Below are 16,482 nucleotides of genomic sequence, written 5' to 3'. Positions count from 1 at the left end.
TTCTCCAGTGGACCACATTCTGTCAGACCTCTCCACCATGACCCATCCATCTTGGGTGGCCCCACACGGCATGGCTTAGTTTCACTGAGTTAGACAAGGCTGTGGTCCATGTGATCAGATTGGCTAGTTTTCTGTGATTATGGTTTCAGTGTGTCTGCCCTTTGATGCCCTCTTGCAACACCTACCGTCTTACTTGGGTTTCTCTTACCTTGGACGTGGGTTATCTCTTCACAGCTGCTCCAGCAAAGTGCAGCTCTTTACCTTGGATGAGGTCGCCCCTCCTGACCTTGAACGTGGAGTAGCTCCTCTCGGCCCTCCTGCGCCCGCGCAGCCACCGCTCCTTGGATGTGGGCTTGCTCCTCTCAGCCACTGCCCCTTCCTGCTAGATGCTTTTTAATCCTCACAAAGGCTGAGAGGGGCTGAGAGGGTCTGAGAGGGGTCAGGTTAGGAAAGTTGCCAGAGGGCAAGCTGCTCTCTTTAAGGTAGAGCTGAATTTGGAGCAGGCTAGGCCTGATTACAAAGCCTGCCTTTTCCCCTACCCTTCTGAGATGCTGAGCTGGGAAAAGGGGGAAGAGGGCTGACAGATTCCATAAGGACATGGCTTCTGCCCTCAAATCTGATGAGAGACAAAACGCAATGGAGAAATTTAAAAACAGTGCCTAGCAAATAACAGGCGCCAATAAACGTGTTTGTGTACTTCCCTGGTGGTCCAGTGGCCAAGATTCTGCACTCCCAATGCAGGGGACCCAGGTTCCATTCCTGGTCAGGGAATTAGATCCTACAAGTCACAACTAAGAGTTCGCATGCAGCAACAAATATCCTGAGTGCCCCAACTGAGACCCGGATTAGCCAAAAAAAGAAAAAAGAAAAAAAAAAAAATACCCAAACAACACATTTCCTTGAAGGAGTGAAGCCCTAACTGGGATGTGCAAACAGTTCTGTGGGACTCAAAGGAGACACCTAGGTGTGTTGGATGAGGGGCGCGGAATGAGCTGGAGACTTCTAGAGGGGATGTTTGAGGAGGACCTTGAACAGTAGGTCTTTAACAGTCGAGTGGTAACAGCACGGAAGGATGAAAAGAGAGCAATCTGGAAGAGCTTTAAAACCCACGATAGGGAACATTGTTAGTGCTAAACCTCCCCAGGGACCCTCCACGGCTCCAGCCCGAGATCAGCAAACAGTGCTGGGGCCTGACAGGTTATAGGGCTGACAGCAGGTTGGGGGACCAGCCCGCACAACGGCTGATCCAGCCCACACAACGGTTTCCCCCTCTCTTCCACCGGACCACTTGTCCGCGGCCCTCTGGGGCCCTCTGGGCGGGGTCCAAATGGCCTGGCCGGGCCCATCCTTAGGTGACGTCACGTATAGAGGCGGGACTCAGGACTGTGGGGCGGGGCCCCGCGAGGGGCGGGGCCCGACGCGGCTCCTGGCCCCACCCCGAGAGAGGCCTAGGCAGGGGAGACCGGAAGTCCTCCAGCCACCGTCGGCCTCCCGGCTCCCTTCGGTTCCTCCTCTCAGCTCCGGTCGCAAGGTCGTGGCCCGGAAGTAAAGGGGCCATGTTGGTGGGTGACCCTAGGAGAGGTACCGGGCGAGAGGCGAATCGCGAGTAGAGGAAGTGCGCGCGGTCCTCAGGTGAGCGGGGGGAGAGGTGACGGCTAGGGGTGGGGGTTCGCCACGCCTTCTCTCAGGGTCGCTGCCCGGCCGGGGCCCACACTATCGGCCTGATCACCGGGGGTCTCGCCCCAGCCTGCCCTGGTTTTTCCCCTGGAGGCCGCTCCGGGGCCTCGCCCCAACCTCCGGAGCTCTCCCGGTGCCCCACAGCCGGCCTGCCCCAGCCTCAGGGTCTTTCCACCCTGGTTCGGTGCGATCCCCCCAGGTAGGAGGAGGACCTGGGGACCCTCCAGGGCCCACCCGCCCATTCGCCTGTCGACCTTGTAACAGCTCTTGCATGCCAGTCGCCTCCTACTTCGTAAAACACTTTTCTGTTGATTTCTGGATTCATCTGTCCCACTCAGGGAGAGCTGGCGCCGAGGGGCGCTCTTCTGCAGTTGAGGCTAAAGGGATGAGGACGGTGGCTGGCTCACGCTCGCGCAGCAGGCTCTCAAGGCCAGAGGCTGACGGTAGCTGACTTTGGGCCCAAAGTTCAGACCTTTTTACCAGTCAGATACCTCTCCCATTCAGTCTCATTTCTTTATTTCAGAAAGAGGGGTGATCATTTTTTCCACACAGGGACACTTTGAGCGTCCTTCGTTAAGTTTATTTTTTGAGCCCTCGGTATGTGCCAGGCGCGGAACTGGGAAAGTTTGTACAGCACCTAGAAGTGCTGTATGCATGGTAAGATCCCAGCCCACGGTAGTTTTCATTCCACAGGCAGGCAGAGTTGGGGTCGGAAGTGCACCCCCGCTTGACAGCCCTGCCTGTGGGTGAGTTACTTCTCTCTGGGAGCATCAGTTTCCTCCACTTAAAATGGAGATACTGGTGACACTAGAATTGTTGATGGAATGAGATGTCACGTGGGACCTGCTTGGCCAGTGCCTGCTATCATAGTAAACAATCAATAAACATTAACCATTGTTGTTATGAACCCTGTCCACTTCATAAGTTCCTGAGTTTAAATGTGATAATGGATGACAAAGCACTTTGCAAATGGTAACATTCCGTGGTTCTGTAAGGGTTTATTGTTACTGAAGGTAGATGATGGTGGTTTATGTGTAACTAAATCTGATACTTATTGAGCACTTACAAACACACAAGGGGAGGTAGCATGAATCATAGCTGCCACAATAGATGGCTTGGCATATGCTGAGTGCTATTCTAACCACATTTAATCCTCATACTAACCATATGGAAAATAGTTTTAATCCCCATTTTACAAATGAGGAACTAAGGTAAGCCCAGAGAGGTTAAGAAACTTGCCCAGGGTAATTAGCTTACTAAGTGTTGGTGCTAGGATTCAAGTATGACTGAGGCCCTTTGTGGTGAAGTTATGTTACATGTGCTTCTTCCCTGGTGGCTCAGATGGTAAAGAATCTATCTGCAGTGCAGGAGACCGGGGTTCAACCCCTGGGTCGGGAAGATCCTCTGGAGGAAGAAATGGCAACCCACTCCAGTTACCTAGAGAAGCTAGGCTCCAGAGGAGCCTGGCGGGCTACAGTCCATGGGGTCACAAAGAGATGGACATGACTGAGCAACTAATATTTTCACTTTCACTTTACATGCAATATCTCAGGCAAGTTTCAAAATACTCCTATGAGGTAAGTACTATTAGCATAAAAGTACATAGCAATATATAAATGTAGATAGCATTATTTCTATTTTACAAGCGAGGAAACTGATGCTCAGAGAGGTTATGTACTTTGCCCAAAATCATATGGCAAGTAAGTGGCAGAGCCAAAACTCAAGCCCAGGTAGTCCAGCTTCCAGTACCTGACCTTTCAGCATAGCTGGTAGTTTCCCAGGAGCAGGAGTCTGTAGGCTGGGATCTAGTCCCGGCCCTGCCACTAAGTCACAATGTGACCTTGAGGGGGTCTCTGAGACCTGGATTAAGAACTACAGAATTACTGGTGACTCAGATGGTAAAGAATCTGCCTGCAACAAGAGAGACCTGGGTTCAATCCCTGGGTCAAGAAGATCCCCTGGAGAAGGGAATGGTTACCCACTCCACTATTCTTGCTTGGAGAATCCCATGGACAGAGGAGCCTGGTGAGCTACAGTCCATGGGTTTGCAGAATCAGACATGACTGAGCAACTAACACTTTCACATTTCACTTTCATAGGTCCTTCTGGGCTTTCCTGGTGACTCAGCGGTAAAGAATCCACCTGTCAATGCAGGAAATGTGGGTTCAATCCCTGGGTGGGGAAGATCCCTGTGGAGAAGGAAATGGCAGCCCACTGCAGTATTCTTGCCTGGAGAATCTCATGGACTGAGGAGCCTGGCAGGCTACAGTCCAAAGGGTCACAAAGAGTCGGACACAACTGAGCAACTGAACGAGAACAACAGTGTAGTTCCCTTCTATCATTAATTCTGATTCTAGGCTTCTCTTTCTTCCCTCCTGTGTATAGCTTGACGCCCAGCCCCTGTCAGTCCCCCATGGCCTCATGGAGCCGAGAGGCGGTGCTGAGTCTCTACCGGACTTTGCTTCGCCAAGGCCGACAGCTTCGCTACACTGATCGAGATTTCTACCTTGCCTCCATCCGCCGTGAGTTCCGGAAAAACCAGAAACTGGAGGATCCCGAGGCCCGGGAGAAGCAGCTGGAAAAGGGCCTGGTCTTCCTCCACAGCAAGCTGGGAGGGATCATTTAGGATCCTCTCCTTTCCCCTCCCATCTTAATTCCAAGGGAAAGAGGACACAGGTGCCTTCCAGAGACACGCCTGCCTCTCTCCCACCTCCACCTCACAGATGCATTAAGAAGTCTCAGGTAGGTAGGCCTGTGTTCCTGTAGGTTTCATTTTTTCTGATACAGGGGACCAGGAAAGGGAGAATCTTTCCTTTTAGTGGCCAAAGTTCTTTAAGCATACAGAAGGAAATAACATAAATAACAGAATGTTCCCTTATAAAATGCTCCCAGTTAAAAAGGCCCTTAGTTTCAAGTCCTACTAGGGATCATTTTTCTTCATAGAACATTTAATGTATGAAAATGCTAGAAAAATTACTGGTTAAAACTTAGATCTTGTTCCATCTGGCTCATTCTTCAGTGGATTCAGTTCTCTTGAGAATTAGATCATGTTCCCCCAAACATAACTACGTGGTTTAGTCACTAAGTCCAGTCCTACTCTTTGTGACCCCATGGACTGTAGCTCACCAGGCTCCTCTGTTCATGGAATTCTCCAGGCAAGAATACTGGAGTGGGTTGCCATTTCTTTCTCTGAGGATCTTCCCAACCTGGGGATTGAACCCAGGTCTCCTGCACTGCAGGCAGATTCTTTACCAACTAAGCCACTGGGAAGCTGTAAACATAACTATACTCTGTTTCAAAAGTCTCTAAAGCAAGCATAGTGTCCAGACCTCAGAGGACTGCCTTCATGGCTCTGCTGCTAACAACTGTGGGATTTAGGGCAAATCATCCAATCTGTCCAGGCCTCCATTTCCTCATTTGTAGATGAAATAGCATCCCACTCCAGTATTCTTGCCTGGAAAATTCCATGAACAGAGGAGCTTGGCGGGCTAGCTACAGTGGGGTTGCAAAGAGGACACGACTGAGCACCACCACTAAAATAGTACCCACTTCTTCAGCTTATTGCAAGAGTTAATGAGAAAATGCACAGAGTGCTTCAATGGTTCTTGGTCAGTGGTATGTGAGCTCTGTTTCCTGTCATGCCAGGGTGACCAGCAAGTTCCACTGTAACCTGATGACTGTATTTAATTCAGCAACTAGATGGGGAAACAGTGGAAACAGTGTCAGACTTTATTTTTGGGGGCTCCAAAATCACTGCAGATGGTGACTGCAGCCATGAAATTAAAAGACGCTTACTCCTTGGAAGAAAAGTTATGACCAACCTAGATAGCATATTCAAAAGCAGAGACATTACTTTGCCAACAAAGGTCTGCCTAGTCAAGGCTATGGTTTTTCCAGTGGTCATGTATGGATGTGAGAGTTGGACTGTGAAGAAAGCTGAGCACCGAAGAATTGATGCTTTTGAACTGTGGTGTTGGAGAAGATTCTTGAGAGTCCCTTGGACTGCAAGGAGATCCAACCAGTTCATTCTAAGGAGATCAGCCCTGGGATTTCTTTGGAAGGAATGATGCTAAAGCTGAAACTCCAGTACTTTGGCCACCTCATGCAAAGAGTTGACTCACTGGAAAAGACTCTGATGCTGGGAGGGATTGGGGGCAGGAGGAGAAGGGGACGACAGAGGATGAGATGGCTGGATGGCATCACTGACTCGATGGACGTGAATCTGGGTGAACTCCGGGAGTTGGTGATGGACAGGGAGGCCTGACGTGCTGCGATTCCTGGGGTCGAAAAGAGTCGGACACGACTGAGTGACTGAACTGACTGAACTGAAGGCAGGTGACTGGAGTTGAGACTGAGCCAGGTCTAGAAGGACATCGAATCTCCTGTTGAGGAAGTCGTGATATCTGATGAGGGGGTGGTGGGCACCACAGCTTTGTCAGCCGAGGAGTGGTGTGGATGAGGGGTCAGGGCAGTGGCAGCATGCAGAGTAAATTGGTGAGAGGCTCCAGAGGGGGTGAATCTGAGCAGATGAGTGGAGGGACTGAGGCGGTGGGGTGGCTGCATGTAGGTGCAATGTGGGCAGCAGGGGACTTTACCAAGTGGGGGCTGGTGTAGCAGGAGGAGAGAGGATGAAGGATGACTTTGAGGTGGAAAGCATGCCAGCTGGGTGGAGGGTACTGTTTTCAACAGAGAGGGAAGGCAGGAGGAGCCATGTGTAATGGTTTTGGGTTGATTGGCAGACCTGCCTTTGGGAGTAAAGGGCAGGTAGGAAGTGATGCCCACTTTCCTATGCCTGCATAGGGAAAAGTGGAAGTGAGTACTGAAGATTTTGTGTTCAGAGTCTATTTTGAGTGTGAGTTGCGTTAAAGGTTGCTGCCACTACCTCCTCCAAAAACAAAAAAAAATCCATAGAATTAGTAGCTCACTGGTGGAACAGATGCATTAAGTCCAGTCTGTCAAGTACTGCTGGCCCTGGGGGCAGTGAATGAGTCAGAATGGTCCTGGGGCATATGGTCTAGTGGTGCATGGAGAGTAGATGGGTACAAGGTGGGGCTGCAGGCTGTTTGGGACCCCTGTAACCTGCACCCCAGCACCGTGAGCTCTAGGTTCAACTCACGACTGCACAGCTTACTCGCATGGTGACTTTGGGCCAGTTACCTGACCTCTGCCTCAGTTTCTTCATCTGACAGGGGAGCTAACAATGTGACTGACCTCATGGGATTGTTGTGAAGAATAAGAGAGCAAAGAGGGGGAAAATGCCCAGCACATGGTACATGCTCAATGTATGGTAGTTCTTATCATGCATACTTAAGCCAGGTCATGTTTAGTTCGAATCATATGACCTTTTCAAGTAAAAGAAGTTGGAATGTTCAGAGTTCTGTGTCGTCATTCTAGGAAGCCACAGGGCCAGTGTTACTCATCCCCGCCACTGCCAGTACACGGGGTGGTGAGTATGTCCGTTCCCATTCTTGTGTCTGAGGAGGCAGGTTAAACACCATGTCTGAAGTGTCAGCAGAGTTCACATTCTGCATCCTCAGCCCTGCCCACCGGGACAGTGGTTCCTCCTCTTTTTTTAAATACTTTTAACTAGTTGTGTGTGTACAGTTCAGTGGTGTTAAGAATATTCATCTTATGATGTAACAGATCTCCAGAGCTTTTTCATCTTGTAAAACTGAAACTAAACCACAGGGCTCCTTCCTAATTGCGCAAGGACCCAGGCTCCTTCCCCCTTGTTAGACAGAGCTCCTACCCCTCACTGGCTCCCAGCTAGTAGAGCACGGCCTGAGTGGAGGGTATACTGTGGATAAGCAGTTTCAACTGGAATAGGTTGAGTTCAGTTTTAGAAACTCCGATCTCCCTGGGGCAGCTTGTGGGTGTTCTCACAGGTCGTCAGCACCACCTGGTCCTTGGATTGGGCAGGGAATATACTGCACTGGTGTAGAAAAGCCTTTTCCCAAGTCTGCTCAACGTAATAGTTTTGGTCTCAAGCCCAGGATGGCATCGGTGTGGGTTTCAGAGACCGTTCCTGGCTCCATTTCAGAAGGTGAAATGGACCTCACAGGACAATCTGGATTGCTGAGTGCCTTCTGAAACGTGACCTTTGTCCTGTGGATGGAAATCGTAGAAGACTTAATGATAGCCCACGTTCGTAGAGTCCTTTAACAGTTGATAAAATGTTCACGTGCAGTATTTTAGTAGCTGTGTTGTCCTTACTACAACCCTGTGATTTAGGCCGTGCAGGCATCATTATCCCCTTTACATAGCTGAGGGGCTGAGTAACTCATTTGAGGTCACCCAGCTAGTTAGTCAGGGCTCAATGGCAGGTTCTCGAGATTTCTGACTCTAAAATTCAGCCTCTTCTGTCGTGCCACCTCACTGCCTCATTCTCACCAGCCATCAGAGGGTCAAGGACTAAATGGCCCAGAGAGGCTCCTTCCAGCTTGCGCGCAGAGGGGAGCTGGGCCCTTCTTGCTCTGCTGTATCATATGCAAGGATCATTTAGGAGATGGTTCTCCCTATTGTAAATACATCCCTAAAGAGCCTTTTGTTTTAAAAGAAATAAAACAGTGGTTGGAATAGAAAATGGAGCCCGCTCCATTATTCTTGCCGAGAGAATTCCACGGACAGAGGGGCCTGGCGGGCTACAGTCCATGGGGTCGCAGAGTCAGACACGACTGAGCACACACACAAAACAGTGCTCATCATTCTGTATGGGGAACTGTACCTGTCAGCTTTGTCCTGATTGTGTTAGTTTGCCTCGGGGACATTTATGTCCCATCTCTGTCTCAGTGGCTGCTGGAGGGATGATGATGGCTAGAGTTCCTGCCTGACCCCACCTGCAAATACAGAGTTTCCCTCTTCTCAGCCTTGCTTGCTCTGAGCATTTGAAGTGGAAGTGTATTTAATTTGGCCAAGTCTCTCATCCTGTCCCTGAACCTGAAGCATCTACTAACTGCAGAAGGTGGAGAAGAGAACAGAGAAGTGCCAAGGTGGTGAATTCTAGTTAGAGAAAAAGGAAGGCTTGACTGCAACTCCTGCTGAAATAAGTAGAGTCAGAAATACTCCTTTCTTGTTGATGATGCGGTGTGAGATGAGTAGTACTCGGTTGTAAGGGTATTCGAAAGAAATCACTTGACACTGGAAGGTGCGCCAGCGATCTTGTCCCTCTGTCCTCCCATTCTGGGTATACGGGTGAATGGTACACAACTCTTTATAGGGAGTTCCCGGGATACAGGACACGGGAGGAAGAAGAAAGCAGTGTGAAGCGCCGTGCTCAGATCTGAGCCACTTTGTCATCCCTCATCTGGGTTGGGCCCAGGGTTTTAAGTCCATGGGAAATGGGTTTTTTGGGGGATGAGGGGAACTTCAGTCAGGATGGCCCCGTTGTTGCCAAGGAACGAAGGTGAGCTCACCCCGCGTGAACCCTGTACGGAGGCCAGCCTCGTCTGCACTGTGCCTGTGAACTCCACTTGGGGGGCCACATTTTCAGTGCATTTTTCAGGTGCATGTGAACGGGTGGATTTTCTTGTTCTCCAGTTAGCAGCTCAGTCTCCAGCGACCGTTGTGTTTATTCAGTCTCTGCCCCAGAGCCAGGCTCACCTGGGCTTCTCGTGGTCCCCTGCGCACTCTCCCCGAGAAACAGCATTTGTCAAGTGGGACTGTCCGCAGAGAGTTCTTTTCTTCTTTGGCCCTTCCTCACGCATGGACTTGTAGTTACGCCTCCGTGTGCCAGGGTATTCAGTCCGTGTCATCGTTGTTACCATTGTTGGCAGAAAGTTCGCAGAATAGGAACAGTTTGATCTGGGCAAGGGTAGACATGATAGAGAAGGAAAAGCATCACGCTAGGAGTTGCGAGTTGTGCATGTGGCTCCGTCATCCCTTTTCTCTGAGCCCTCTGACAAGTCACCTCCCTGTGTATGAGGTGATGTGATGGGACTAGATGGGCCGCCTCTAATTAAATGAGACCTTCTCTGCTCTGACTTTCCACAAGCAGTTGGGAAAGGGGCCGGAGGATTGGGTTTCGTGGTGGGGTTTTCACTCTAATACAAGAAAGGGTTGACCATGAGCTTAGTGCTCTCTATAATCTCAATAGACGGGTGGGGTGGTTTTCCCATAATTAGCATGATCATTTCCTCCGCCTGCATCCAGGTACATCCAGGACACACTACCTCCCTCCTGGCCCTCGAGCGTGGAGCGCTAGAGTCAGGAGGATTTGGTTTGCTGGAACTCAGGAGTACCCTGGACTAGCCCGAAGCGGGAGGGAGGGAGGAGGTCCGTTCTCAGGGCCGCAGGAGGCGACAGCTGAGTTTTGCCTCTGTCCTCAGGTGCGCGATGGCAGGCTCTGGTGAGCGCAAGAGCAAGAAGGATGACAATGGCATTGGGACGGCCATCGATTTTGTACTCTCCAACGCCCGGCTGGTGCTGGGGGTGGGAGGAGCAGCCATGCTGGGCATCGCTACGCTGGCAGTTAAGCGGGTAAGTGCACTCAGCCCAGGCCAGGCATTGGAGAGGTGGCGAGGCTGCCAAGTGGAGCTGACCTAGAATAAGACCGTGATACTGCTAATGGGAACGTAACATGGCAATTGGACATTATTAGACAAGACCTTAAGAGAATTAAGTAAATATGCTTCTAGGATCCTGTTATAAAGAAACTATTGGAAATACAAAGAAAGAAGTTTATCCCAGGGTTAAATTGAAAAATAACCAAAATAGCTTTTTGTGACCACCTTACTTAAAATAGCAGCACCCTCACCACATATATATTTCCTATTTCCCTTTCCCACTTTACTCTTAATTAACACCTGTATCTGCCTGCTTTTGCTTGTTGATTATGTATCTGAATCCCTGTAGTGGACTGCAGACTCCATGAAGGCAGGAGTTGGGTTGGGAAACTGATGTATTTTGTACACCGAGAACAGTGCCTAGCACAGAGCAGCCATTCAGTGATGTGTTTGGTAAGTAAATGGATTGGTGTTTGACATTACGGTGCACTGATCAGGTACAGTTGTATTATCAGAAATTGTACCGTATTGTTCAGCCCTGATTCATTCTTAGTGATACGAGGAGTGATAAAAATGACGAGTAAAAAATCAGTTTTTTAAGGTATATATAGAGGGAGATTGGAGAAGGCAATGGCAACCCATGCCAGTACTCTTGCCTGGCAAATCCCATGCACGGAGGAGCCTGGTGGGCTGCAGTCCATGGGGTCACTAGGAGTTGGACACGACTGAGCGACTTTACTTTCACTTTTCACTTTCATGCATTGGAGAAGGAAATGGCAACCCACTCCAGTGTTCTTGCCTGGAGAATCCCAGGGACAGGGGAGCCTGATGGGCTGCCGTCTATGGGGTCACACAGAGTTGGACACGACTGAAGTGACTTAGCAGCAGCATAGAGGAAGATGCTAATTATATATACATATTTCCAGAAAGAAATATACCAAAATATTAATAGTTATCTTCTGGTGTGACTTCCCTGGTGGCTCAGGCAGTAAAGAGTCCACCTGTAATGCAGGAGACTTGGGTTCGATCCCTGGGTTGGGAAGATCCTCTGGAGGAGGAAATGGCAACCCACTCCAGTATTCTTGCCTAGAGAATCCCTTGGACAGAGAAGCCTGGCGGGATACAGTCCATGGGGTCACAGAGAGTCAGACACGACTGAGCGACTAAGCACACAGCACGGCACTTAGTCTGCCAGACCCTGTCATGCCCTGAAATGGGTACTGAGCCCCTGCTGCACTGATGGGGCCTGACTCAGATGTCGGCTGCTCCTCGTGGGGTCCAGCTGGTGTCTGTGCCCCCAGGACAGAGAGGTGGCCCTGTGGACAAGCCCAGCAGGGGCACAGGTCTGACCCACGTCAGGGAAGCCCTGGGGCCTGGGTGGAGGAGGGGGTGTCCCCAAGTCACCCAGCAGGGTCTTATGAATAGAACTAGCAGAAATTATGAGGTTTTTTTTTCTGGGTTGTGACATTATGGATAAATGTGTTTCTTACTTATTTATATGATTTAGTATTTCCTGAGATTTTTCTGTGTGGAGCAAAGCATTCCATAATCTAAAATAAAATGACATTATTGAAAAGTAGTAGTGGAACTCAATATGGGAGAACTGGTGGGAAGCAGGAAAGAAGGTCCACATGCTGGGTCCTCTCTGCTCTTTCAGATGTACGACAGGGCTATCAGCGCCCCCACCAGCCCCACCCGCCTGAGCCATTCAGGGAAAAGGAGCTGGGAAGAACCAAACTGGATGGGCTCTCCCCGACTGCTCAACAAGGACATGAAGGCAGGCCTGAGCAGGTCCCTGCAGGCCCTTCCCACAGGCTCCTCTGCCTTCGACACAGGTGAGGAAGGCTGTTTCCCTCTGGGACTCATCTCGGGCTCTTGGTGCTACTCTTGCCCTCAACACGTTTCTTAAGGACACACGCGCCAGGCACCACGCTGGCCTTTTGTGCTAAGCCCTTCTCCTCTCTGGGGCTGAGGCGGCTGTGGATGAGCAAGCATGGGATGAGCTCACAGGCCTCTCTTTCTTGCCTTGGCAGATACATTCTGCCCGCCCCGGCCCAAGCCATTGGCCAGGAAGGGCCAGGTAGACTTGAAGAAGTCACGACTCCGCATGTCCCTGCAGGAGAAACTTCTCACTTACTACCGGAACCGGGCGGCCATTCCTGCTGGCGAGCAGGCTCGGGCCAAGCAAGCTGCTGTGGACATATGTGCTGAGCTCCGGAGCTTCCTGCGGGCCAAGTTGCCTGACATGCCACTTCGGGACATGTACCTGAGTGGCAGCCTCTATGATGACTTGCAGGTAACCAGGGGGTGCTTACGAAGGGTAGGGTGGTTCTGACCACAATGCTTCTCAATAGTGCCACTGGGGCAGAAGATCAGTGTCCCAGGCTTGCCAAAAAAGATTAGTCTTACTCCTTCTGAATTCTGCACATGTGGTAACATTTGATCCCTGCCTTTAACTCGTTTTCAGTCATAAAACTTCTAGGAAGCTTTTAGAGGCTTCCTCCTTCCTTATTCTTGTTCCAGTTTCTCCTTCCTGGCTTTCTGTCTTCTGGGATCTTGAAGGCATGGAGGATGTTATATGTACTTCTGAGTCTAGAAACAGTGGGGTGTGTGGAACGAGCACAGGCTCTAATGTCTAACAGACCTGGGTTTAAGACCTCACTCTGAATTGATGTGGTCATGTGCAAGAATTTTTAGTTTCCTTTTTTGCTGGGTTCGGAGGGTGGTGGTGGGAGATACGAGATGGTGAGACCTGTGTTTGGGGAAACTTGTCTCTTGAGGAGATGAAGGTCCCTCAAACCCTTTTTAATTTTGCTATAATAGGTGGTGACAGCCGACCACATCCAACTCATTGTGCCCCTCGTGTTGGAGCAAAACCTGTGGTCGTGTATCCCCGGGGAGGACACCATCATGAACGTCCCTGGCTTCTTTCTAGTTCGCCGGGAGAATCCAGAGTATTTTCCTCGCGGTAGCAGTTACTGGGACCGCTGTGTAGTAGGGGGCTACCTTTCTCCGAAGACGGTGGCAGACACGTTTGAGAAGGTAGTGGCTGGCTCCATCAACTGGCCGGCCATCGGGTCCCTCTTGGACTACGTGATTCGACCAGCCCCACCCCCAGAGGCCCTGACTCTGGAAGTGCAGTATGAGCGGGACAAGCACCTTGTCATTGACTTCCTGCCATCAGTGACCCTTGGTGACACTGTCTTGGTGGCCAAACCACACCGGCTAGCCCAGTATGACAACCTGTGGCGGCTGAGCCTGCGTCCTGCTGAGACGGCGCGCCTGCGGGCCCTGGACCAGGCCGACTCGGGCTGCCGCTCCCTGTGCCTCAAGATCCTCAAGGCCGTATGCAAGTCCACTCCGGCCCTGGGCCGCCTCACTGCCAGCCAGCTCACCAATGTCATCCTCCACTTGGCCCAGGAGGAGGCTGACTGGTCCCTAGACGTGCTGGCCGACCGCTTCCTGCAGGCCTTGAGGGGGCTCATCAGCCACTTAGAGGCTGGCGTTCTGCCCAGTGTCCTGAACCCCAAGGTGAACTTATTTGCAGAGCTCACCCCTGAGGAAATAGACGAATTGGGATACACTCTCTATTGCTCGTTATCCGAGCCGGAGGTGCTGCTGCAGACGTAGGGCAGGTGAAGGCCAAAGCAGGTGTCGGGTGCTCAGGCCCGATTCTCCGTTAGAAACACTTGGCTACATAGTTGGTGCCTCACAGGGTCCCTAGGTGCCTCCTGTCTTGCTGGTCATCACCCTGGTCACTTCATGCTGATTAGAATGCCATTTCTGTCTCCCCTTTTCTCACCTTCCCTTTCGACTTTTGTTATCAAACACTGTGCTCCCTACTCTTCCCCTCCCCATGCTCCAGGTTAGTTTTCCTTGAATGAACTGAGAAGGTGGAGCCCCGGCCTGAGCTGTGGCGACCACTTGGTATTTTGCATCTTGGCCTAGGTCTGTCGTGTCGGCTGTGCCGCCTGCCCTTCTTCGGCGTCTGCTCTGTCTTTCCTGCCTGTTCACATCTTCTTTGTTGCTCTTTTTTCCTGGAGTGCATCTGCCTAATTAAGATGTTGCCTTGCAGTTGACTGTCACTGAAGTTAGGATTGCATGTTTCAAACTCAACTCTGCAGGGAGTGCTCAGACAGTATTTAGGATTTCCGGGGATAAAGCTGGTGGAAAAGCTGGTCTTTGACCCAAGTTCCTGGAAAAAAGAAGCCCACCCCCACCTCTTGACCAATTCATATCCAGAAGGACCGAGAAGGTCTCCTGGGCACCCTGTTGGCTGTCGCACAGGGGAGTGAGGGCTCAAGATAAACTGGATGCAGAGTTATTCGGAGACTGTTTCTCAGTGGCCATTGGTGAGAGTGCAGGTGGGCGAACCTGGAGGTGGCGGTGGGGTCTGTGTGCCTGATGTCTGTGCCTCACCTGGGGCTGCTCACATCCGGCGCCGCTGGGTGCAGGTGTCAAGAGACGCGGACGGAAGGGCTGCTGTTGGCCCCTCCCTGCCGTATTGCCGATGAGGACAAGGCCTTCAAGGACACAGTCTTAGTGCGTGAGGTTGACAGGCAGCTGAACATCAATGACCACATTCTTCCCTGTCAGGCCTGCGTTTCTCGGATATTGCCTTAGCCCAAGAACAGGTCCAAGACCCAGCCCTTCGATCCCCAGTGTGTGCCATATGAACATGAAGGAGTGTTTGCTGAACTCTGCAGGCATCACCAGAGGGCAGGCAGACATGCACAGACCTCCTCCCTCCATCCCGTCTCTCACCCAGCACCTGGGGAGATCGGTGCTACCCAGGAAGAGCACATGGCTAGAACACATGAGAGGGAGGTGGGTACTTCCCACATTCCTTCTTGTTTTCTGCTGCTAAAATTGCACTATTTATCACAATGTAAAAAGTATCCTGAGAGTGGGGAGGAATATTTAATATACAATGTCAGTGCTTCTTGTTTTGTGTGGTTTTTTTCCTGTTTGTGGCAGGAGGCTGATGATAATTCTATTTCTGATCTTCCCATCCAGTATTTTGTTCTCCCATCACATCTTATTTTTATTCTTACTACCTCTCCATCAATGAGATTCTGGTGAAGCTCTCTGCAGCTGTCTCATTCCTTTCCAATGACAGCGACATGAAATGACTCTTTAAATAGCATTGAAACCTTAGCTTCCCTTTGAATTTAAGGTAGAGACTCCTGTCCCCTTTTTTGTCATGGTTTAGTAGGTTGAGCAGTAGGGTTAACATTGGCTATATTTAGAGTCTTCCTGTCTCTTCTCTTACATACATGCAAAGGCCCCTGAAATGGTTCAGTTGTTCCCTTTGTATGAAGACATTGAGAGAGAATGAAAAACAACAGCGCAGAACCCTGAGAGAGGTTCTCCCTGTTGGCTGTTCATCAGAGTCAAACCGGGAGTTTACAATGCTCTGTATGCCTGAGTACCATCCAGGGTGACTGGTGTAGCGGCTGTGGGGTGGAGCCGAGCACTGATGCACCCATCTGCTGTCATCAGAAGAAAAGGATAGGGCTACGAGTGTTTGAAAAGCATTCCTTCTTGTTTTTCTTCATTCAGAGAAAGGATCTGGTTTTCCCCATGTGAATATTAGAAAACCTGGAATTTTCCCAAGCAGGTGTCTCTGATCAAATTCTATATAAGACATTGGATGGAGACTCAAAAAACAAAAGACTTTAAAGACCAGATCCCAAATCATCTAAGCCAAGTGTAATTTGAGTTTATCTCCGAGCACCTTTCTACAGGCAGCTCCGTCTCTTACCTGTTTTCACAAAACCAAAATGCCTAACTCTGCCATTTCACAAGCAAGAATCTCTTAGCGGTCCTCAGAACTAGAAGCAGTGGGAATTCTTGACTCTAGTCCTGGTGGATTTGCTGATTGAGATGGGGCAAGTCCCATCATCACATGTGGATGAAGTTCAGTGCTTTGAGATTCTTGGATGGAGGAGGGGACCCCCCCTACACACACCTACACACACACTTTTTTTTCATCTTTGGGGAAAGATGTAGGGCCTTTCCCTGCCTTTCTACTCTGTAACTTTCACCTTTGCCTGAAGTAACAGCATCTGCTTCTACTCCATCTGGAAATTTTTTTGCACCATCTAGGTTAACAAACCACATAGTTAAGCTTAATGCTTGAAAAAAGACTCATCATCTCAAAAACCCAATCAATTCCAAAGTGTATTTTGGTTTTCCCTGTTGCCCCTTCCTAAAACATGAGTTCAATTCAAAGTACTTTATACTCTTGGTTGTGACTTTTTTTTCCAAATAAAAAAATAACTGAAGCTCATGTTTGGAAAAA

At 50.2% G+C, this 16,482-nt stretch overlaps 2 protein-coding genes and 1 non-coding gene across 4 annotated transcripts; all 3 read left to right on the top strand.

Moving 5' to 3' along the window:
• Positions 1-698: 698 nt before the first annotated feature.
• TRNAG-CCC (transfer RNA glycine (anticodon CCC)) lies at positions 699-771 on the top strand. Its single transcript has one exon. It is a non-coding gene; the product is annotated as a tRNA-Gly (tRNA).
• Positions 772-1,421: 650 nt separating this feature from the next.
• On the top strand, positions 1,422-9,854 carry LOC129642384 (MIEF1 upstream open reading frame protein). 2 transcript variants are annotated; one of them, XM_055566839.1, is made up of 3 exons: positions 1,422-1,632; positions 4,063-4,419; positions 9,826-9,854. In XM_055566839.1, exon 2 carries the CDS (start codon positions 4,091-4,093, stop codon positions 4,301-4,303), a length of 213 nt encoding a protein of 70 aa, XP_055422814.1. In that variant the 5' UTR covers positions 1,422-1,632; positions 4,063-4,090; the 3' UTR covers positions 4,304-4,419; positions 9,826-9,854. The 2 variants fall into 2 exon arrangements, with proteins under 2 accessions (XP_055422814.1, XP_055422813.1); XM_055566838.1 differs by lacking the exon at positions 9,826-9,854 and adding an exon at positions 9,265-9,395.
• Positions 9,855-9,858: 4 nt separating this feature from the next.
• MIEF1 (mitochondrial elongation factor 1) lies at positions 9,859-16,482 on the top strand. Its single transcript, XM_055566832.1, has 5 exons — positions 9,859-9,892; positions 10,002-10,152; positions 11,836-12,013; positions 12,212-12,474; positions 13,002-16,482. Exons 2-5 carry the CDS (start codon positions 10,009-10,011, stop codon positions 13,806-13,808), a joined length of 1,392 nt encoding a protein of 463 aa, XP_055422807.1. The 5' UTR covers positions 9,859-9,892; positions 10,002-10,008; the 3' UTR covers positions 13,809-16,482.

Source organism: Bubalus kerabau, chromosome 1 (assembly GCF_029407905.1).
Source record: "Bubalus kerabau isolate K-KA32 ecotype Philippines breed swamp buffalo chromosome 1, PCC_UOA_SB_1v2, whole genome shotgun sequence".
Classification (NCBI taxonomy): domain Eukaryota; kingdom Metazoa; phylum Chordata; class Mammalia; order Artiodactyla; family Bovidae; genus Bubalus; species Bubalus kerabau.
The sequence above is the reverse complement of the archived record's forward strand: the minus strand, read 5'-3'. Positions and strand labels throughout refer to the sequence as shown.